The sequence below is a fragment of the Cataglyphis hispanica genome, chromosome 1 (genome assembly GCF_021464435.1).
Source record: "Cataglyphis hispanica isolate Lineage 1 chromosome 1, ULB_Chis1_1.0, whole genome shotgun sequence".
Classification (NCBI taxonomy): domain Eukaryota; kingdom Metazoa; phylum Arthropoda; class Insecta; order Hymenoptera; family Formicidae; genus Cataglyphis; species Cataglyphis hispanica.
In genome coordinates this window covers 14,291,220-14,314,590 of record NC_065954.1, presented here as the reverse complement: position 1 = coordinate 14,314,590, position 23,371 = coordinate 14,291,220, and the positions used below count along the sequence as shown (strand labels likewise).

At 33.6% G+C, this 23,371-nt stretch overlaps 2 protein-coding genes across 17 annotated transcripts in view; both read right to left on the bottom strand.

Moving 5' to 3' along the window:
* Window positions 1-13,961, bottom strand: part of LOC126851670 (mitogen-activated protein kinase kinase kinase kinase 4) — a 29,048-nt gene extending 15,087 nt beyond the window's left edge. For 3 of the 13 annotated variants that reach the window (XM_050595868.1, XM_050595885.1, XM_050595876.1), the window contains exons 1-11: window positions 13,021-13,956; window positions 11,462-11,527; window positions 5,802-5,858; window positions 4,356-4,400; window positions 3,993-4,275; window positions 3,496-3,707; window positions 3,160-3,388; window positions 2,814-3,074; window positions 2,332-2,510; window positions 1,786-1,806; window positions 84-269 (exon numbers count right to left, since the gene is read on the bottom strand). In XM_050595868.1, coding sequence (XP_050451825.1) covers window positions 84-269; window positions 1,786-1,806; window positions 2,332-2,510; window positions 2,814-3,074; window positions 3,160-3,388; window positions 3,496-3,707; window positions 3,993-4,275; window positions 4,356-4,400; window positions 5,802-5,858; window positions 11,462-11,527; window positions 13,021-13,086 — 1,605 coding nt within the window. In that variant the 5' untranslated portion in view covers window positions 13,087-13,956. Of the gene's footprint in view, window positions 1-83; window positions 270-1,785; window positions 1,807-2,331; window positions 2,511-2,813; window positions 3,075-3,159; window positions 3,389-3,495; window positions 3,708-3,992; window positions 4,276-4,355; window positions 4,401-5,801; window positions 5,859-11,461; window positions 11,528-13,020 lie in introns of all 13 variants that reach the window. The other 10 variants (XM_050595859.1, XM_050595894.1, XM_050595911.1 and 7 more) reach the window with 7 other exon arrangements.
* A 757-nt stretch (window positions 13,962-14,718) lies between these two features.
* LOC126851652 (PHD finger protein 20-like protein 1) lies at window positions 14,719-23,226 on the bottom strand. 4 transcript variants are annotated; one of them, XM_050595845.1, is made up of 17 exons: window positions 23,037-23,226; window positions 21,216-21,732; window positions 20,940-21,074; window positions 20,786-20,812; window positions 19,989-20,089; window positions 19,750-19,835; window positions 18,989-19,391; window positions 18,768-18,882; window positions 18,409-18,692; window positions 17,417-18,151; window positions 17,176-17,307; window positions 16,910-16,993; window positions 16,372-16,657; window positions 16,088-16,225; window positions 15,603-16,000; window positions 15,252-15,515; window positions 14,719-15,147 (listed from the first exon to the last, which is right to left on the bottom strand). In XM_050595845.1, exons 1-17 carry the CDS (start codon window positions 23,221-23,223, stop codon window positions 15,023-15,025), a joined length of 4,017 nt encoding a protein of 1,338 aa, XP_050451802.1. In that variant the 5' UTR covers window positions 23,224-23,226; the 3' UTR covers window positions 14,719-15,022. The 4 variants fall into 4 exon arrangements, with proteins under 4 accessions (XP_050451802.1, XP_050451775.1, XP_050451793.1 ...); XM_050595818.1 differs by having other exon boundaries at window positions 22,505-23,140; XM_050595836.1 differs by lacking the exon at window positions 16,910-16,993 and having other exon boundaries at window positions 22,505-23,140.
* Between the last annotated feature and the right edge of the window lie 145 nt (window positions 23,227-23,371).

Below are 23,371 nucleotides of genomic sequence, written 5' to 3'. Positions count from 1 at the left end.
GAAAAGGGTGGATGCAGGCCTAGTAAATTTTTGCTGCCGAAATATCAATCGTTGTCACAACAATCGTGGCTCCAATCGCTTACTTGATCAAGAATACTGGAAGATTGCGGCATCTGTTTGTTGTTCTGATCGTTACCACTTGCAGGTTGCACTGAATTCGACGTAGATGAGGCTGCAGGGCCCTTATGTTGCCTGTTCGGCCTTGGCGGGGCCTCGGGGCCCTGTGACACACCAAGCTCGATGAGTTGAGCAGCCAGTATCTCCATGTCCTACCACCCACACGCATACACGCACAACCCCGTTAGTCACTGTTCCGAGACCTTTGTGAATCTTTTGCTAGAAGCCACCATCGGACAGCCAAACAAGGCAGAAAGGCGAAGGAGAATGTCGAAGGGAACATAAAGTTGTACACTTATAAGCGTGAAATACTACCGACACGCAAATAAAACTTTAACAGGATAATTCCAAAAAAAAAATATAGCTGTACTTTATAGGAGCGTGTTTTATTCGCTTTAAAAAAAAAGATGATGTAAAAGTACCTGGTATTAATAAACGTTATCTAAATGCTGAAACAAGCTTACGATCAGACCGATAATTTATTTGATTACTATGTTGTATTGTTGTCAACAAATCTTGTATGCTAAAACTTGCTAAATTGTCTTTTATAAAATTTTATCGCAAGGAAACATGTTTAACTAAAAAAAATCGAATTATTACATATATCTTTTTTTATTCTTAAAATGAGTAAAATACACTCCTTAAGTAGTCTGATTTAGAATCATCCTGTATAATGTTAATATGACCAACTCAAACGCAACACGTTTAATAAAATATGTTATATTTAATTAGAATTTCTTAAATTAGCTTAAAAAAGCTAAAATAATAAATTAATAATTTTTATTTTTCTTTAATGAATTAATTCACAAATTTCAATTTTTATTCAGTACATATCAGCCAGCATTTGTTATCCAAAAGATTAGTTATATTTTTTAATAATTATAAAACAAAACGTAAAAATATGATATTTCATGACATTCACATTAATCTTGAAAACTACAAAAATAATCTTAAAGAAAAAATATTTTCTCTTTTTTTTTCCAAATTATATAAATTATGTTTGTGTAGCATTTTTTTATATCTTCAAATCTAGAAAAATTATTCAGATATTTTCTCTACTTTTGGTCGATCAATCTATATATAGATCGTTATAAATGTGAAATAATTAATGTGTTGCTTTACTATGATGTTTTACTTTAATCGTAGACAGTTAAACATATATGTTATGCTTATATTTTAACAGATGCAGTAACAAAGTCAATATTTTCTCGAAACACCAACAAACGTGTTGTGTATGTAAATCTCAACATGTACAATACGTATGTACAATCTGATAAAGAAAATCCGATTAAACGGTCATCTAAAAGCCCAATATGGGACAATGAAAGTGCTCAAGCAAAGGGAGATTGAAAGGATAAATTTGTTATTAATAGAAAAATTTAATAATAAAAATCAGTGCATCCCAGAATATTCTATGTGTGAATATTTAATATAAATATTGATAAATCCATAGAATCCGTTTTTTATTTATTGCAAATAAACTTACTAAATGGATTATTTAAAATTATATCCTCCTCAATTACATATATAATCTTACACGGAATTATAGTTATAAATAATTCTTGCACTGATTGTTATTATTAAATTATCCGCAAGCATCTGCAGGAAAGCCAGTTGTCAATATATATGTAAGAGAAAAAGAGAGATAAAGTGTGCGTGTTATCTTACCTCTGGTTTCTTCGGTGGCAGCTACGGTAGGTGTGAACATAGAAAAGAAATAAAAACCAAATACATTCCAAATTCAAGTGCCAGGAGCGCTTCTGTGTACTTGTGTATGTGTAGTAGAACGCATCAGCGTGTATGCCAATGACATACGCAATAGGCGAAGTAGAACGCGTGCACAATGGATACGAAAAATATATAATATATCGCAAGTATATAGAAAAAGGGACATATAAAGTGTGAGCTATGCGTTTATAGAGAGAAAATACAATATATATATATATATATATATATATATATATATATATATATATATATATATATATATGTATATATACTTGTATCGAGAGATAAATATAAATTTAAGGCAAAACTGCAAAGAAAAGGAAATGACAGCATATGCCTTTCTACAGATCTGGTCATCTATATATTTTGTCTATTTATATGATAATTCTTATTTGCAAAGTGTAACGGAAAGAAGGGATATTTGGTTTGGATAATTAAGAAAGGCCGGAGAATATGAAGTCTATAAATTTATGTATAAAAACTTACCATAGGTTTAAAAACACTGTTCCTTTGAGGCGCGGGCTGTCCTCCGGATCCTCCGCTACCTCCTCCTCCAGCAGGTGTCTGATGATTAGAAGGCGGTGTAGATACTTTGTGCGGTTGCCGAGGATCGTCTCTGGGTGTCGGAGGTAATGGACGAGATGGAGGTTGTGGATCTGGTACCACTATTCGTAGTTATAGCCATATTAGTAACGCAAAATAGATTTTATAAATAGGCCAATAGTATGTCATTAGGGGCAATTAGGGATTAATAAAATTATAGGCAGATTAGACAAAAAATAATTGACAATTGTCTGGTCTAATAAAAAATAAGCGAAAACATCGTAAAAATTATATTAATTTCTCAACAACAAATTACTTAATTAAAATAAATTGTTTTAAATCATATAATTATGTGATTAAAATATTTCCTGAATAACATACTCGACTTATACTATGTAAATTCTTTTATAAATCGTTAAATATACCTATAAGTCTGTGCGGTATAGCAGGTCTGGCGGGCGGCCCGGGTTCCGGTACTTCTCTTTGAGATCTGTTTCCTGGTTTTTCTTTAGCGGCGGGTGCTTGAGGAGGTACATCTTGCGTCAAAGTCCTGCCTTCCTGAATTTGTTGGAAATTACGGCGCAAAGTGTCACCTCCAGGTGCTTGAACTATGGACGACGGTTCGCCCGCTAATGCCGGTTCGTCTTCTTCGTTTTCACTACCGCTATATCGATAGTCGTCTCTTTCTGTAATGAGTAATAGATATATGACAACGTGCGCTGTACTCTAAACAAGTTTCAAAAATATAACTTTTGCTATTAATCTTCGCACCTTTCTCCTGTTTACGCTTTTTACAGCGATCAATGTGATCTTTAAGCTGTATTCTGACTTGTCTTTCTGTAGGTTGGTCCCGTATAAATGGATGTTTAAGGAGCTGTTCCGTATAGGGTCTTTGATGGTAATCCTTAACTAGCACCGTTTCGATAAATCCGTGAAACTTTTTGGCCCACTTCTTCGACTTGAGCCGCGGCGGTGGATTACGAGGAATCAAAAATAAGGCCTGTTTAACAATAAAATGGTCACATAGCAACATATAATTTTAGATATGAAAATATCTTTTATATGATATAAAAATAGGAAACGTCAAAATTATTGAGAAAGACTCACTCTCATGGGATGTAGATCGCAAAGCGGAGGTTGTGATTCAGCCATTTCTAAAGCGGTTATTCCAAGCGACCAAAGGTCGCTTCTATTGTCATAAGTGGCATCTGGATTTTCGTCACAAGCAATAACTTCTGGTGCCATCCAGTAAGGCGTACCGATAAATGTATTTCTTCTACCTATCGTCCTATCCAATTGTGCGCTAACGCCGAAATCAACTGAAAGAATGTGGCACCGTAATTGATGCATCAACATAAAATATGTCGCATAATAGATATTAAGTTTGTGCAAAAGCTTCACTTTTTTTGTAAAATTTTATCTTAAAAATAAAATAATCGATTTAATTTTTCTAAAAAAAGTATTTCTATCTTCTATAAATAAAAAAGTGAGCTAAAAACTATCAATAACAATTGTTTTAAAACTATGTAAAATATTTTGTTTTTAATTCCATTTTACGTGAATCTTTTGCACCAATATAATTATTTATTTTCAAATCGGGTTACCAAGTTTGACTTCCGCGTTGTCAGTCAACAAAACATTTTGCCCCTTAATGTCCCTGTGGATGACTTTATTGCTATGAAGATAACTAAGTCCTCTCAGTATTTCTCGCGAGATATAAGCTATCCACTCTTCCTTCAAGCTCTGACCCTTTGTTGACTTGACAAGATCCGTCACGGAGCCAGCTCCGCAATATTCCATAACCAGCCATAATTGATCGTCTTTGCCGGGTGATGACTTCTTTACGAAGGCACCGTAATACGTAGCTATATTTCTATGATTCGAGTACTGCAACATAAAAAAAATCATTTGTATTAATTTATTCTAACGATCACTCATAGCGCCTTACTATATTTATGCACACTCACCCGCTTGAGTACATTTATTTCTAATTTAATTTCCTCCTCTTCATCCTATAACAATGAACAATTTGTTAAAAAATTGTATGTTATTTAGAAGATTATTAGAAAATTTTTCAAGTAAGTCAGAAATTTGCATCTCTAATCCGTTCTACTTGTTATATTTGTATAATTATTTAAAAACTATAAATTCAAGCTATTTATGCTTATATATTTATATATTAATAATTATGAGAATAAGATAAAAATTTATGAGAATACAATCATTGAAAAACAGACAGATTAGACATACTATGAGATGATAAAATCAGAATGTGAAAATTTCTTTCAGTTATCTAGAAAAGCAATCTGACATTCTCGTTAAGTAGGTAAGTAGAGTTGAGATTTTACTCGCGCGTTACATGAGAGAAAAGAAAAGAGGGCACTCGCAAAAAAAGACATACGAAGAGAAGTGAAAGATAATCATATCGTTGAATTGATTCAGCATCCGTCAATTTAAAAAGAGAATATAAAAAAAGAATGGTTACGAGCACAATATGGTAATAATAATATTATAACATCTTTTAATCTCTTTGCAGTAGATATAAATAGAATAATAAGTACGAAAAAACACTCTTCACTCTTCTTCTTTCTGTTTACTAGAAATATTTCATTACATAAATATATGGCTACAAGGTAATTCGTATCGCAATTGTAAAATGACTTCTTCAAATAAATATAACGATGATGATAAGAAAAAATCACTTTATTAGACAAATAATTTATTCGAGTATTAGACGAGTGTAAACATTTAATTTATTATTTTATTGTTTTTATTCAATATTTTGTTTAAAATTCAAAAATATGTATCGACTAGAAAATGGACTGACTAATTAAATATCAATAATTTAAAATATTATCTCATTTATAATCAAAATATTTGATCATTTTCATAAAATCGAACCAAACTTTTGCAATAATGTTGGATGGAAAAAGCATTACTAAAACTTACATCTCTCTATCCAATTATATAATTAATTCTAGATCCTGGAAAATGTCGACGAATAAATCAAATCTGTATCGCTCACAGGTTCATAGAAATGGTCTTTGTCTTCTATCGGCGATAATGATACGCGGTAATGATTTTATAGAATCATTTCGTATATCGTGTAGTCTTTTATGCGTTCTCTTCATACTGATAAAAACTTATCTATCTGCGGTTGTGGAACGCGCCGACATTACGCCTATTTTCCAGAATTGAAAGGAATCTTTCCCGACTGCCGTAAATCTAGCGTAACAAAATCTTACAAACTGCGTCATATTTTACTCTCACGCGAAACTCTTCTTATTATCCGACAAACCGATCTCGCGACCGCAATTCTAACTCTTCAATGATAAAGTGAAGCCAAGTGCCGTAGTAATGTTGTAAACCCCGCGAAGTGAGAAAGTAATTAAGCCATGCAACCGAATACTTGCCTCCGTGACGTCCATGACCTTGATAGCCGCCAGCTGACCGGTCTTGGTGTGCCGACCCTGCGGAGCAGAAAAGCGCATTGTCATTATCGTCCGTTAAACACATAAGACCCCGAAGCATTGAGATAATGAAGTGGCAGGCTTGTATATTTCGAAACTTATCTCCTAACGTAATCACCTATAAAAGTTAACCGCCGGGGCTCTCTAAATATTCTTTTTTAATACCCTTATCCCTTAGTTATTCGCGCAAATTAAGTAGTATCAACTCTCTCATCGTTTAACCTATCGATAAAACAACCACCTACGGTGGTTGGACATTATATAGATTATTAAAAGAAAATGACGCACATGCTACAATTGGCGCGAAACAAAACGCATCCCCCGCATCGTTATAAGCATCTCATTTTTTTCTCTTTCTCTTTCTCTTTCTCTCTCTCTCACTCTCTCGCTAGCTGTTGAAAGATAGAGCGAGCAGGGTGGCATGTGTGGCGGAAAAAAGCGTCACCGCACTCTTTATATGCGTTCGGCCTTTTTTCAACTACAAAGCCGCGCACATACAAACGCAGACTATGGATATGCGCGTCTCGACCGTCTATCCTCTCAAAGAGAATCGGCCATACAATCTCGCCGTTCTCGCTCGCTCCTCAACGAAAAACTCCACTCTTGCAAACTGCCTCTGAATCTCCACCTACGTGTAAATGTCACTTGACTCGTATGGAACCAAGAGTTTTCGATTCTAGGCGAGGCGAGAAACCGAGGAGAGATATACGCGCGATGCAGAGGGAAAGGTTTTCTTGAAACGTTATTGTTTTACGGCCTTTTAAAAAGTTTTTCTTCTCTTCTTTTGGTCGAATTCATTTTTCTACAAGATGCGACACTCGCAAAAATACTGGCGAAAAATAGCAAACTTGTTCAACGGCTTTTATAATCAAGATCTTTTTTTTTACGATGATGAAAAATACGTGACAAATTGTAATATTAAACTAATAGTGCTATTGACCGCTGCTAATTAGATGGAAGAGCTCATTTTTTCGAAATATAAATGACGATAGATGATAGTGTTAGGAAATATAAGTAATATATTGGATAGTGATAATTAAGAAGAGAAAGAAAATTAAGAATTAAGAAAGATAAATAATAGCAAGATAAAAATGTAATATATAATCTATATATATATATAATCTATAATTTTAAATATGTGTACAGAATTCAATTTATCGGCACATTACGAATAAAAGTAACATTAAAAAAAAAAATACGTTTCTAAAACGTTTCTTAAAATGTCGACAAAAAAAAGTGACGAAATCATTTTTTGATTATCTTTGTGTCAGCACGAACAAAAACTGCAACTTAGAAAAAAATCGTTTATCTGAAAAGTCTTGAAATGGCACAAATCTATTCGGAAGTGACGTTTGAATTATAAAATGCGTTCGATCAAAGCATGCAAATGTATAACAAATGATGATTATTTAATGAAACTAATAATACATATCATCCGTTTTTTTTTTCTTATGCTTCATTGATATTATATTTATAAAATAAATGAAATATATAAATAAAATATATTTATATAATATTTATATACATATATATATATATATATATATATATATATATAAGAGCAAAAGAAAGAGAAGAAAGAGAGAGAAAGAGTGGAATGTAAATTTTACAAATATTTCACAAATGTGACTATTCTCAGAACCACCTGTATATTTTATTAGTGTAATGATATTTGAAACATAGATTTATAATTTTGACTTTTTATCTTTTATCAAAAATTACTTTGTCATATTTTTTTGAAAAAAATTCAATACGAATTTCTCCATTCTGTTAGATACGGCTCCAATAACTCGATGCAATATACATGCCATATTTATCAACCTAATACACGCGTTTATTGAATTAAAAGTAATAATCCTTCAAAAATATGTTGGATTTATTATTTTCGTATAAATTAACACATTATTTTATGTGCTCTAAAAAATCTTAGAATCTCTTAGAATTGCTTAAACTTTAAATAACGCATGCATATACATATGATGTCAAATAATTTAAAAAAACTTTAATATTTGCTTTGAAAAATGTTCGTTTTACAATTTGCGGTTTCAATTTAATTAAATATCGATTAAATACAATTAAATATCGATTATACAATTAATTCGTTATTTATATGATTCGCTCTCTTTCTCGATAAATTTTCTCGCATTCCAACGTTTATAATATTTTTATTTATTTTGTATCTTCTTTTCATTTAAACAAACATTCTGTTATTTTATTTCAAAAAATTTTTTTCACTTTTCTATTAATAATTAAATAAATATTATCTTCCTTTTATTACATTTCATGAGAGAATTAATAACAAGCGAAAGTGCATTAAACTATGACAATGAAGGCAACAAAAGAAAAGATCAATCAACGTTGAATCAGAATTTGCTTGAAATCATAGAACCTTGTCAATCGGTTCTTATAAATCTTATTGTTACGATAGTATGATTCGTGCAAGATAGCGCGCGCGCGCGCGCATTTGTCTCGCAAGTTTTCACGCACACGCGTGCGTGTTCGGTTCATTTTGTGCCGTCATCGGCAACGGGTCATCGTCCTCGTCCTCCGCTTCCCTCTCGTTCTCTCCATCTCCACATAGCCCGAAAGTAAAGCGTTTAAAGAGCACAAGTGCTACAAGATGGAGGATAGATGCGAATGCGAATAGGGGACGCATCTCGCAACCGAAGATGCGTGTGCATTTTATATACAGTTGGAAAATTTGACTTTTTGACGTATGTCCCAAACGGTCCACGCAAATATTTATGTTAATTTAAGAAAATATGGAAAACTTGCGACACTAATATTACGTTAATATTTTAACACACAAAATGAATGTAAACTTTATAGTAATTTATAAAATCAAAATATTTTTTATTTAATGATAAAATGAAATTAAAAAAAAAGTTATTAATGATTTGCAATCATCCTCATTCCTCTATTATAGAATAAAATCAACATTTTTTCAGTAAATTTTAACAGACTCTGTTACTAATAGTACAAAACAAGTTATGTAAAATTAAAATGTGCACATTGTATTATTTTAATACTTTTTTTCAGTTGTTTTAATAATTTAACATTTCAGTTCAATTAATACAACAGCAATAAATTACATACTAAATTAAAACATAAAAGTGTTAAATATTTTACATAAAAATTTTAACTAAAGCATATCTTTTAACAAGGAAACATAAATTTTCCAACTGTGCAAAATTTACATACAAATCTTTTTGCAAATTTTTTTTTAGGTCGTCAAGACACAAGTATGAATTTCCTCTACTGATTCATCGTAGTGAACCGAATGAGGCGCGAACGAGCGCGATAAATGAAGTCGCATCGTCTGGGTGCGGATAACGTGAATTAATTAATTGTGCCAGAACAACTTTCATTTTGATGTTGTTTCCGTGGAAGAGAGAAAGAGGGGGATCGGTGATATCTTTTTCTCTCTCAACGTACTATTTATCGTCTCCTTGCGATATAAAGCGAATATTATTTTCCGCTTATCCAAATTAATTAACAATGCGGGTCTAAAAGTTCGTGGTTGACATCGATGAAAATGCAATCTATAAATCAGAAATGTAATTCATATATATATATATATATATATATATATATATATATATATATATATAAATGCATTATGTATGAGGAAACCCACTTTACTAATAATAACTATAATAATAATATTTTATTTTCATAATAGAGTATGTTAAATTGAATTACATGAACATGTATTTATAAATATTCTATATTGCAAGGTAACTCTGTCATCATTCTTTGCTCAAATTTTAAACCGTCTATGGATAATATATGATTATGTATGTGATTTACAACAATAAGTTCATATACTCGGTTATCATTTTTTTCGCGTTACAATGACTGTCGACTCTATTCAAAATAAAAGCTCATTCTTTCCTAGGTACATTAATAATGCAAATTATATATGACTCTTGCGTCCTTCCGGTCGCGGGATTCTCGACCTATCTTTCTTTCTCTCTCTCTCCTACGATCATTTTTCACATTGAAATATTCTCTCAAGGACGACCTCGTCAAGAAGAATTTTTTCAAAGTGAATCATCGGGCTCCATCGTTCTCTGTTACAGGTGAGGAAAGTCTTCTTTTTCTCCTCCTTTTTCCACACAAAATTCGACTTCTTCATATCTTTATCTTTATATATTTCAGCAGCAAGAAAGAATACATTTTCTGTCAAATATAATTTTTATAAATATGCTATTTTCATTTAACTTTCTAAATTCTTTAAATTACTTTGTAACGTGTGTATATGTGTTTAAACGAAATAAGAGACTTAGAATTCGAAACGACGCGTTTATCATAAGGAAACGAGACAATAATATCAACTGTCTGAATATTTCTGCAAGATATGAAACTGGAACGGCAGGAACTTGTCGTGAAAGACAACTTGTATAAGAAACGGAGAAAGGCAATTTTTATTTCTTATAGGCATTTCTGCTATGTGATTCACGACGCTTGCTTCTGAGCTCACTAATTCAATCGCAGGTCAGTCTCTCGACACAAAGAAGACATCGTTATCTCTTTTTTTATGCAGCAACGAGAAAACGTTTATCGCGCGTCTTCTTAACGTAAGGATAAGAGCCTTACGTTTACAGTTTATACCGAGGTGTAAAACGAATACGAATGTATTTATCGCGAGAACGCAATGTTACGCTACGTATCACCTTAAACATGAAAGTTTCCCACGCGCGTAATGTGGTACGTATAGATTTCTACAGGACGGATACGAGGCTGGCGATAACGTATTTAAAACGGAAAACATAGACATAGTGTAGTGTAAATGTAGTATAAGTCCTGATAGATAAGAATTATATGGATTACTCAAACGGAAAGTACGATAACTAATGTATATATATATATATATATGAATATTACATACGCGATCCTTAGATATGTAAAACGAATATAGAATATATTATTTACATCGTAGAATATTTATTTTGACGATAATGAAAGAACTGAAATTTTTTTAGGTATGCTCACAAATATTTACCGATAACTCTAATTCACGTAAGTTCTATTTTGTACTTCTATATTTTCTCTGATAATCCCAAGAAACTTTAGAAAGGAAATAATTTTTTTGAAAAGTTAGTATTGCAGTTGCAATACTTTTACTTTATGTTTTTTATTTTCGAAATCATTATGTACCTAAATAAAACATTTATTTCTCGAAGGAAAGATCAAAATGAGACAAATAATTTCAATGAATTCTAAGAATGTTATCCAGAAATAATATTTACAATATATGTAAAAATCTTAGATATATTATCTCTTTTTCTCGGAGATATTCGTGCGATATCAATACTTTCTTCTTCCTGCCACATCATTTTGATGCCTAATTTGATGCCTCGTTAATTTAAAATATCACAGAAAAAATAATAAAATATTATCACGCCACCGTGAAATCGATAATTAACTGCATACAGACATAGATGGCAAAACCAGCGAATAATCAAATGTCGGAACAATTATAATAATATAATAAATAATATTAAATTATTCCCCATTATATTACGTAATATATGTAATGTTAAAAGAATTATAATACGTTTGAGTAGCGTGACAAAATGAATAATTTTCGGATTACTCACTTTGTAAACTTGGCCATACGTTCCATTTCCGACTACTTCTATTAGCTCGAAGATTCCAGCAGGCTCCTAAAACACAAATGACTAATTAATATTTGGAATGTATAAATTATTTTTCATCGTGAAAAATAATATCGGGTTTGGCGAACCATCCTATTAATTTTTGCGATTATTGCTAACGCTATTGAAAATGTTTAAAAATTATAACTTTAATCTAAGTTCTCTCTGGAAAAACAAAATGAGTAAAAATAAATTAGTACTGAAAAAAATATATAAAATATATTTTTCGACAATTATTTATTACAGTGAGAAAAGTCTTGTAAGTCTTTTAAACTTTTATTTGAATAATAATCCTACGGACTGATATTACGTCCTGAGAATTTCAATCATCTAACACGTGATCGATAGTAAAAAGATAATACATTTCTATAAGTTTTCGAATATATTTTATCGATGCGACTATGCTTATCTTCTAACGACAAATCGATATATAACGTGATGATTTAGTCTATATCTTTTGTCAAATAAAAATAGACGCACTTTGTGTAAACAATCTTCTCTTTGGATACGAAATCTAATAGAATAAATATTTATTTTGGTGACAAATTCAAGACTCAAAGGCAAAATACACGATTGTCAGCCATTTTAAAAGCAGACTGTGACTGACTGTTATATTAGATCATAGACGTAAAAATACAAAACCGAGCGTAACATTCGACGAAAGTATTCGGTGTTTATATATAAAAAATCACTAAAACGTTTTTAACCAATATGGCCATTTATTCCGTTTTTTATCCTGGAATTAATTTTTTATCTAATTAAATCTATTATGCTCGGTTCTAAAATTTTATATTTGTAATAATCGATATTGAAAATGAGCTCGAAACGAAGGAAATTGATCCTCTCCATTTCTCTAAAACGAAGAAACACGAGGAATAATCTAAGATCTCGTTTTGCGAGATGACATCTCTGTCAAATTGTCAACGAGTGTTGCAACGGATGTAGTTTTGACATATCACGTTTATTATGGCATGATTATAAATTAGAAGGCAAAATTTCAACTTTCTTATATAAGAATTACGCATAAAAAACTGACCAATCATTCGCAAAGAATATCGAAACTGATGCAATTGTATCAATTCTGACAGCACTAATTGTCAATGATGACATGCACGAATGCATCCGAGATGAACAGTCGTTCGATTTTTTTTTTTTTTTTTCTTTTCAATTTTACGTCTCGATCACGCGACTTTAATGACGTGAGAGAGAAAAAGAGATGGAGAAAAAAAAAATTCAAGGAGACCGTTCCTCTCCTTTTTCTCTCATCGTCATCGCATCGTCGTCGTTGTCGATTCCCTCGCGAGGTTAATCACCACGTATAATAAGACGCGCGTGACACCAGGCGGGTCCAGAAGAAGAGGGATGGAGGGGAGGGGGGAAGGGAGTCAGACGGGTTCAGGTGGTGACCGGGGGTCGCCGAGACAACGCGATGCACGCGATTGCGCGACTCCTCGCCTCGCGCGAGACGTCGTGTCACGAATTTAATCCCCATATTTACGAACCTTCAGAGCGTTCAGGTCAATGTCGTCGAGCGAGCAGTTGACGCTCGGTGCCAAATTATGCGCCATCTTGATATACGCCACTCGTGCTCCCTCGAGTTATCTTTCTCTCTCTCTCGCTTGTCCGCTGCTGTTTGTCGGAGAGCTCGCCGATACTCTCTAGCCACCGAGCGAATCTATCGCTTGCTTTTTCTCTTTTTCTCTCTTTCTCTCTTTCCCTTCTTCTCTCGCGCTATCTCTTTCTACGGCTCGCGAGCCGAACAAACATACAAGGGCGAGGCGAGGAAAAAGAGAAGTGCGCAATTGTTTCACTTGCGTGCACCAACACTTTGAGAAGCACCGACGAACGAAGCACTTGGTTAAAGATACCCAATGCACGGCTACGCGACACTTATCGAACTACGGCGCGACGACGAACCGCAGGGAGAAGACACACGCGGAATGGTGACGGCGGCGCGGCACATGGCGCGCGCGGAACACACCTAGGTAGTGTCCGGACTCGATTCGAGCACCGAGGAGTGTGATATGATTTAGCGGAGACCGTCAAACCGTACAGCGTCGCGCCTCCATCGCGCGTTTCGTTTCCTCTCTCGGCTTTTTTTTTCTCTCGGCACGAAGGGTGCGCCAAGTTCGATTCAGAACTGCGGTCTCTCTTTCTTTCTTCGCCGAGGAAGAGAGACGACGAGCCCGAGACGCGGAGAGCGCCTAGCACGACTGGATCACTATATCGTCATAACGGATGCGAGAGAATCGGAGCCGAGACGAGACGAGCCGAATCTAGCCGAGCCGAGCCCACACACAACGTCCTTTACATCCGTCGACGACTGCACAGAATGTGCACACACCGTTTCATGCACCGCTTGTGCACTCTGCTGCGGATCGCGCACCGCGCGCCTCCTCCCCTTCTTTTTCAAGCTTGCGCACCACGAGCGCACATTACTCGCTGTCTCTGTCTATCCGTCTTTGTTGTTCGTGCGATTGCATACCGCTAAGCATTCGCTGACGTCAGTCATTGGTCATTGGTCTAAACCAATATGGCGATCAAAAATTACCATCCAAGAATCCGTGTTGCTTGGAAACTAATACATATGCACGTATGTGCTTGCTACCACCGCTTTTTACAAGCAGGATTCATATATATATATATATATATATATATATATATATATATATATATATATATATACATACATACACAAAACTTAGGTTTTAGGTAATCAGAGAACTTGGCGAGTAATGTACATCATCGCGACATCTATTAGTCATTAATTATTCATTTATCGGTAATTAGGGTAATTATTAATAGCACCGAATAATTACCCATTTATCAAAAAGTTTTAATAGATAAATCTATTTAGAAAGAATGAAAACCCTGAGTTATCTACATTATATTCCTTGTTTAGATATTTTAGATTATCCATATATACTTAATAAAAAAATAAAAATAATTATATAAAAATACATATAATATATACACACACATCACATACAACATAAACTTATACATATAAAAGTAGTGTATGTACATATTACTTTTATATGTACAATTTTTATGTACTACATTCTAAAATGCAAACTGTAAAATATAAAGTTCTAGAAATAATAACTAGATATTAACATTAAATTTTATAAATTTTACAAATATAAAAAGTAGGCTATATTATCACTAATTATTAGGATATGTATATACAAATACATAAGTGATTTTTAAAAATATCTTATTTTTTTCACTTTTAACAATAACAATTTTAATTATGTTACAATTCTAATAAATTTTAATAACGAATTTAAGCAAGCTAATTAACCTGCTTAGCTATCTTAAAATCGAAAAAATAAATTTTATTTTATAACATTAGCAACAAATTATATAAATTACCTTTACTTTGATAGCACAAATACAAGAGATGCTGCTTATATAGATATTAACTATTTTTTTCTATCTACACACACACACGTGTGTGTGTGTGTGTATGTTGTATGCTTCCACAGAGATTTGATCAAGTCTTCAACATAATGCTGCCAGCTTCCGGACTGTACTCAAATCACGAAGGAGCATCTGCACAGTTTGCTTAGTACGAGGCTGAACATGTGGATCCAATGCAAGTTCATCTGGATCCATTGCCTCTAGAGCTATTCATTAAAATAATACAAAACATAAACAATATAAAATAATAAATGTTTGATTAAGCTTTTATAATACATATTCTTTTTTTAAATATTTTTTTTCTTATTACCACAAATTTGCGCTTCTATAGACGTTAATCTCGAATCAAGATGGGATTGAAAATGTTCAATATGTTCCAACAATCTCATTTGGCATTCGGTTGGATCAATCGGCGCTTCGGGCTCTGGTATAAAAGGTTGCGGGAGAGCAGAAACTTCGTTTTCAACGTCGGCTATACTCGATTCTTGTTGGATATTATCAATAAGCGGTCCCGAATTGAGAGAAAGATTCTCAGACGTAGAATTATCATTCACAGTTTTATCAACTAGAAAATCTATATATTATAAAAAAAAGATATATAATAATGGAAAAATACTTTATCCATTTTTCTTTTTTTTACTTGCTAACTACATTATTGTACCTGTGTTCTCTGTTTTAATGTCTGATATAATGTTTTTTTCCTTTATGTCTGAATTACTGCTCGTTAATGCGTCCAAAAGTATGTGACTATCCTTCGAGTTCATGAAGCCTTCCCTTTTATTGATAATCCTAGATTCATCAGAATGCGTGCTATCCTCTTCCAATATTTTCATTAATTCCGAATCCGAAGCGATTGATTTTTCATCTTGATCATCCTTTATAGACAATTTAACATCCGTTTTTATTTCAATACGTCGAGGAATTTCCGAACTCACATCAATAAAACTCGGTCCTGCTTTCACTATTTCCATTATTGGTACTGGTTCTATATCTATTTTTGGTATTTCCATTTTTTCCCAATTCTTGGCCCAAAGATATAATTTGGGATGATCTTTTTTTCTTTATAAAAATTTAAACAAGTTATTTATTATTTATTATAGCACATATATATTTTGATGATGTTAAATAAGCAGACATATCACTTACTGAGCCACATTAATTTTTACACGCAAGCTATGAAGGAGTTGTTGTATTTGCAAAAGTGCAGCAACCAAGTCATAAGAACGTTTCAACATTGCAGTCCTCTGATTTATCATGTGTTGATTTCGGGTTCGATTAGGCAAACTAAAAATCGATATATAATTATTATATAGAAATTATTATATAAAATAATAATAAAAGATAAAATAATAATAAGAGATTATTATATAAAATAATTATATAAAATATTATATAAAATAATTGCAGGTTATATGTATAATAAAAATTACCTTGGTAATTTTCCTTCTTTAATCCAATCCTGATCATGAAAGTACTTCTTAGATGGCCGTTGCCGATACGGATGTTGGCATATATAACATATGTACTTTTCAGGAACATCCTTTTCCCTTTCAATCGCATTGCAATGACCATGTTGCCAGCAAAGACAAAGATCACACTGTATCATTAGACCATCTTCTTCCATATAACCACATGTACAATTTATTATCTCTTCTCTTCGAAGTTGTTCCACCTTTACCATTTCTCCATTGATCATCATCATCACCCCTTCGCTTTCTGCGATAATAAATTATCAAACACTCATGTAAAAAATTTATACAATATAGACAATACAAAATATTCGTGGTGAACATAAAAATTAAAAAAAAAATCCCTATATATCCTATTTAGACATATATGTTGAGAAAAATATGTTAAATGTGTGCATTTCTTATAAAGTAAAATATAATAAATAAAATAAAATAAAATTGACGGTACCTGAAATTAAAAAGCAAAATCAATAAAAGATAAAAAAAATAAACAATGTACCTTCTGTATCATTATTAATATCTGTTTTGATTATATCCCCTTTTAAGGGATCGCCTTTTTCAATGCGAGAATCATTTAGTTGACCTAAGAAACAACAGAAATAATGCAATAGTAAATTTTATCAAAAACATACAAATTAAAAAAAAAAAATCCCATATATCCTATTTATACATTAAATTAGAGAAAAAAAGTATATCTGAGAACTCAAAATAATTGCTTTTGTAGCATTATAAGGCATATATACACAATTGAAATATTGTACTTACTATTCTGACTGTTCTCATCACTCTTTGAATCAGATTTTCTACGGCTATATCTGTACATAAGTGCTGCCGGTCCTTCTGCATCCATAGCACTATCATCTAGATCACCAAAACTGTCAGTAAGGTCTGATGTACCTATGCAAGATATCATGTGTTACATATTTATTTTATATTTTGATTTGTAATTTAATACAATTTTAAAACTTGTGATAAGAGCAAATTAGTATATATGAAAGCATTTTACCATGTCGTTTCTTTCCTTTAGTCAGTGAATCTACACTATGTTCGGAGATTTGTCTCTTCTTTTGGCCCTTCGTACGTTCAACGTGCGTTATTTCATCCAAAGATTTTGCTCTATCGACTTTTTGTACCTCTGATGTTGTGGATGGTCTTACAGGTAATAATGTTTTAATTCCACCTTGCGCTTTCTCTTCTTTTACCTTCATGTCAAATAATGTCCCAGGAGACAATGCACAACTATTTTCTCTTTTCTTCTCGATATCGTCATCTATCTCCATACTGTGATTAGATATTGAAGACATTGTTTCAATTTTCATATCCTTCTTCTGCAAATCATTGCATTTCTCCGTTTGATCCATTTCTTCTTCTAATTCCGGCACAACTAAACCAGGTATTGAAGGAGAGGACGGTTGCATAGTGTTCAATGTTGATTGTAATAATGTAGATGATTTTTCGGGAAGAGATTTTTTCTTAGCAAATTTGTTTATTTTGTCTAAGAATGTCGTCGACTTCTTTGGAATAATATCGTCTATGGATTCCCCAATTGTCCTTGCATAAGCCAAATCTTCAACCTTTGGGGTCGAACCCAAAAACTTGGAATATTCAGGATGATAATGCTTGATGTGCATTTGCAGCAAATTTTCTTTTCGAAAATTTTTATTGCATCCTTCCTTAGGACATTTATAAGCACTATCCTCCATTTCTACACGGAGTCCACCACGAAGTCCAATGAAAACGGCTATTTTTCAGAATAGTAATAAATAAATTACATTATAAAGCATATTACTCATATAATATAAGTACATTTTATTATTATAATTATATTGTAAAGAAATTAATTAATTTACTCATTAATTTACTTTTGTAAAAATACAATATCTGTACAATACTTACAATAGATCATCTCTGATGAATTAGAGTAAAGTGTAAAAGACATTTCAAAGATTAAATTGTGATACTCGCGAATTAAAATATAATATATGGCATAAATCTTACCACCATCCGTAGATGTGACAGGCGTTGAGATACTAGGCGGTGTACTGACAGTATTTGGCACTTGCAGTAATGTATTCTCAGGTGTGGACAATGTTTTCGTTTTGGGCAATAAAGTTTTTATCTTTTTTTCTGGTGTAGCTTCTTGTTTCAAACGAGGTGCATGATTTCGTTTTCTACGATGTATACAAAAGTCAAAGTTTTCAGGATTAAAATCATATTGACCTTGATTCTCCATGAATACTCTGATATCATTTCTTGATCTGAATTTCTTTCCAGTCTGCTTACTTTAAGACAAGAATATAATTATGTAAATTGTATTATTTAATAATAGCAAATAACAATTTTATATTTTATCTTACTGTATGAATAAAACATCCCATTTTCCAGCAGATGTACCAGCTTTTCTTTGTGTAAAGTGTTTTTCCCAACCAGAAGGTAATCTTCTATCTGGTACTATTATAGAGCGACGTGGTCCTAAAATATAAATGTTTGCATTATACATTAAAACATTATTGCAATATATTTTTGATCAAAAATAAAAACAAATGTATTTAATTGGGAAATAATATTTGTAACTCACCATCATTGCCATCTACAATATAGGATTCTTTTCCTTGTGGTTCTCCATCAATCCATTCAGGACCAACATCTTCTTCGTGATCCGTATCATTTTTAGGCATTTCCTTTTTATTTTTCTTCGAATATGATTTAATTTTTGAGGGATTAGTTTCAAAGCCTCTTAATAAATCTGTACCTGGATCATAACAGGCACCAAATAAGGTACCATCTAACTCGACCTTGTTGTCTGTAGAACTTTCCCCAATTTCTTTGACAATTGTCTCTTCCCTCTTTAATGTTTTTTCAGCATCATTTTTCGTACGTTTTCTCGAGTGAGTGTTAAACAACTCCATAACTGTATGTTTCCGTTTCTTATCCCTTCTTTCTTGTTTGCTGCCTATGTACCCTTCCAATTCACTTAATTGCTGTTTAAGAGAAATAAAATAATTTTCAAGTAGAAAATGCTACATGATGTAACATGATGCAGATTTATAGTTATATACATGTGAAAAAAATTTCAGTTTAAAAAAATCTAACTTGTTTTAGATTTCATGAAATAATTTTTTACACTCATAACTTTTGTTGAGAGATAATAATTAAAAATTGTATAAAATAATACCAAATCCGCGATACATTCGAGAAAGAGAATTAATGATAAATATCAATTAAAGATATCATTCGATTTTACTAACTCGACGAATTCGAGACGAAATTCCTTCAATTTTTATGATCCATATCAGTTATCAAGAAACAACAACATAACCTCAATCTAATGATTCATACCTTGGTCGGACTTTCGGCAATCTTGGTCATTTTCGACGACTTGACGATTTTTGCATATCCATCATCAAATAATACATCGTATCTGTCTGCGAAAAAAATTTACTTAACACTATATGTCGAGGTACAATATTCCGTTAAAAAAGATTACATATATATCCCCCTAAACGTCAAACGATAGCCTTACGGGGACGCAGTCCGTCTTCCCCACTTACGGGGTCAGGTTAGGTTAGATCGCTTACCGTTTGTCAAGACCGCATTAACTTTGGCCGGATATTTTCTACCGTCTGCCCACGTAGCGAGTATCCTTTCGCCCACTGAAAACTCTCGCATCTTTGCCTCCCTGCAGACCCGAAATCGTCGCATTACGAAATTGAATATAAAAAATATTTGATGAAACGAGAAAGTTACAAGATATGTGTTGCAATTCAAATTGTCGCAATTCAAATTTTCTTTTTTTATGGAAATAACTTCGCCTCGTAATTCATCTGTCAAATCTATTAGGGTTTGGGTTCACCTCACACCAAAAATTTAGAAAACTGAATTCGAAAAATCGATTCGGCAATATTTCAATAAAAGTGTTATTACAATGCATTTACATTCATAACAAAAGGAGATATATCAACAAAAGTAATTAATACTATTTGTTCCTGTCAAACAATACATGCGAGATACAATATGTAATTAATATTGCATCATATTGCACAAAAAGTTTTCCACACAATCTATTACTCATAACACAATAAATAGTATTTTCATTTTATACATTTGTATAACAAAGAAATAAGATTCAATGTAATGAAAAATGAATCTTTTATTTGCATATTCCATTGTTTAAGATATTTGGAGACATGACGAATAGATATTTACCATCACCTTTGTAGATATAAACAGTCTATAGGATTTAAATAATTTTCTCTATTTAACTCTTGTTAATCACAGCATATTAAACAAATGCTACTAAACTATAAAACTATACTACTGTTATTTCAGATACTACAAGTTTTATCTATTTGTTAATAATACAATGTTCACTTACGGAGACGGCGGGATCCAAGTTTGTTCGCTTAAAGAAAGACAAAGAATGGCTTATCAAGATGAGTATTTAAAATTTTGAAAATGTATTATAGAAGGAAATTAGATAATGAGTCGATGCAATATTATATAATGATTATAACAAAGCATTAACTTACTGTGGTGGAGTTTGCAATATACGAAGTCTGGAGCTATCCATTGGTATCCATTCGTCAAATCTTGAACTCCATTTGTCAAAATGTATCAAAACTTCTCTCTCATCCCAATCTGTTTCTACCACTTTTGCAGAATACCTATAAATATTGATCAATATATATTTACTTTATTTCAGTCATAATATCCATGGATGGTTAAACTTCTAATTGATATTTTGGCATTTTCACTTAGTATTTTCATATCACACAATAACTTTTTTCACATTCAACGATACTTGCCACTTTTCATTAAAGTCTTTTGCTTCCAATTTAGCACCAGGATAAAACTTTGTGCCATCACGATTTAAAATCTTTGGTTTTAATTCTTCTGATTTACCAAACTCCTTGTCATTGGGTAATTTTATGTTTTTCAATTCTTCTTTTATTATTAGATCTTTACCATCAGCCTTTATTGTTGTTCCTGCCTCAACAATGCCAAGCTGCATTGCTACTGTATTTACTTTACTGTCCGAATTTTCAACTAACTTATCTTTCACTAAAGTCACAATTTCTTCCTTTAAGTTTTCCATTTTGCAATCGTTTTCCATTACTTCTGAACCATCAGGGAGATTTAAAGAGTCTGTGGATGATTCAGGTCTGGAATAACATGTCTCGCCACAACTATCGGATTTAGGTGTTCTTGCTTCTGACAATAATGGTGAGGCAGAATGCTCTAAATTAAGTATTTCTGAGTTAATCAGATCCAAGTCTTCTTGCGCATAAGATGTAGAAGATTTTACTGACATAATCACTGGATCTGCAAAAAAAAGAAAATAATAACAATATTAAACATTATCGAATTTTATAATGATTGTAAAATATTTAGATACAATTTTTATGCTATAAAACATTGCTAAAAAAACCAATAATTTCGTTAAAGTAAAATAAATTTCAAATGAATCAAAGGATATTTGTTATAAAAAGAATTCCAGATCTTTTTGAGACACCCTATATATTCTAATAAACGAGATCGATTCTAGCATAGAGATGTATATACAAATGAAAATATTTTGCCGCCGTATAACAATAAACAATAAAGCACTTTTTTTTGTCAGTAAACAATCGAACACATGGATGAACATTCGAATATCGCGCGAATTTTTCGATCCGGCGTATTTGCAAACATTGGCAAACGACAATGAAAAACTGTTGATGAAACAGCGGCATTGTCGGGAGAAAGAAAAAATCGCGTTTCATAAATTACCGGCATCGCGCGTGACGCGGCGTGGCTCGACGCGACTCGACAAACTCGAAGCTACCGCGTATACGCATCAAACACGATGCGACGAATCGAGAAGGACAAGAGCGGAGGAGAGGGGAGAATGTAGCGGGGGATACATGGCGGAGCAAAGAGCAAAGCGGTGAGCTGGACGGGCGAAGGTGGGGGGAGGAGGAGGGAGGGAAGAAAGAAATAGAGAGAGACAAATAGATGCGCGGAAGTAACTACGTTGTGCGTTTTACACCTCGCAACGTCCACTTGGCCTACGCGGCACGACATACACCGGTCATCGGTGCGCTATCGCACGTACCGGGATGATTGTCATAATCGGCGAAGACCGTGGGCACGCTGCCCCTCTTGAGCAGGAACTTGTGACCGCCCCGTGCGGCGTGGTCGTAGTCGGCACGTTTGAAATGCCTATGGCAGACGACCTGGCCCGGCGTCGGCTTGAAACTCTCATCGAATCCGCCGCTTGCCAACCACCTGTCCCTCAACGCGACGTCCTTGGGAAACTTGTGTAGCGGTAGTCCTTTGGCGCGCGCCTCCCGCACGTCCGCCTCGCAGCTACGCACGCAACATTTGCGCGCCATTCCCATTGCCCCCGCCGTCGCTGCCGCTGCCGCCGTCGCGGTTACGGCGGACGATACCCTCCCCACGGCACGCGAGCGCGGTATACGCCGCCGCTTCATCTACAACACACACACCCGGCGCTACATGGCAGCGTGTTTGCCGACATTCGCCGAACGGAAGCCGCCCGTGCGGGACTAAGGATTTCCGTTCGTCACCGAAGAACTCTGATTCAATACGCTCGTAGATTCGCTTCGCGGGTAAACTCCTCTTACCGTTCGTCTTTACGACTCGTACACACTCGCTCTGTCTCGCTCCACCTGCCGCATTGACGTACCGGAACCGAACGTTACGGCTACACGCGCGACACTGATCAACCAATCGATACGGCAGCATCGAGCACCGGAATGTCGCCGTCGTCGCCGCAACTCGATCTAATGGCGCTAGCATCGTCAGTGTCATACAGTGGCGCGAGTTCGATCGATAAACAACCGCGTTTACTCATCTACAATAAAAGTGATACAGAGCTGTAATTTTACGTGTGTATATTTATCCAACTGGCGTGTAGGCAAATTCTTTTATAGAAATCTTATTAGCCATAAAGAAATGT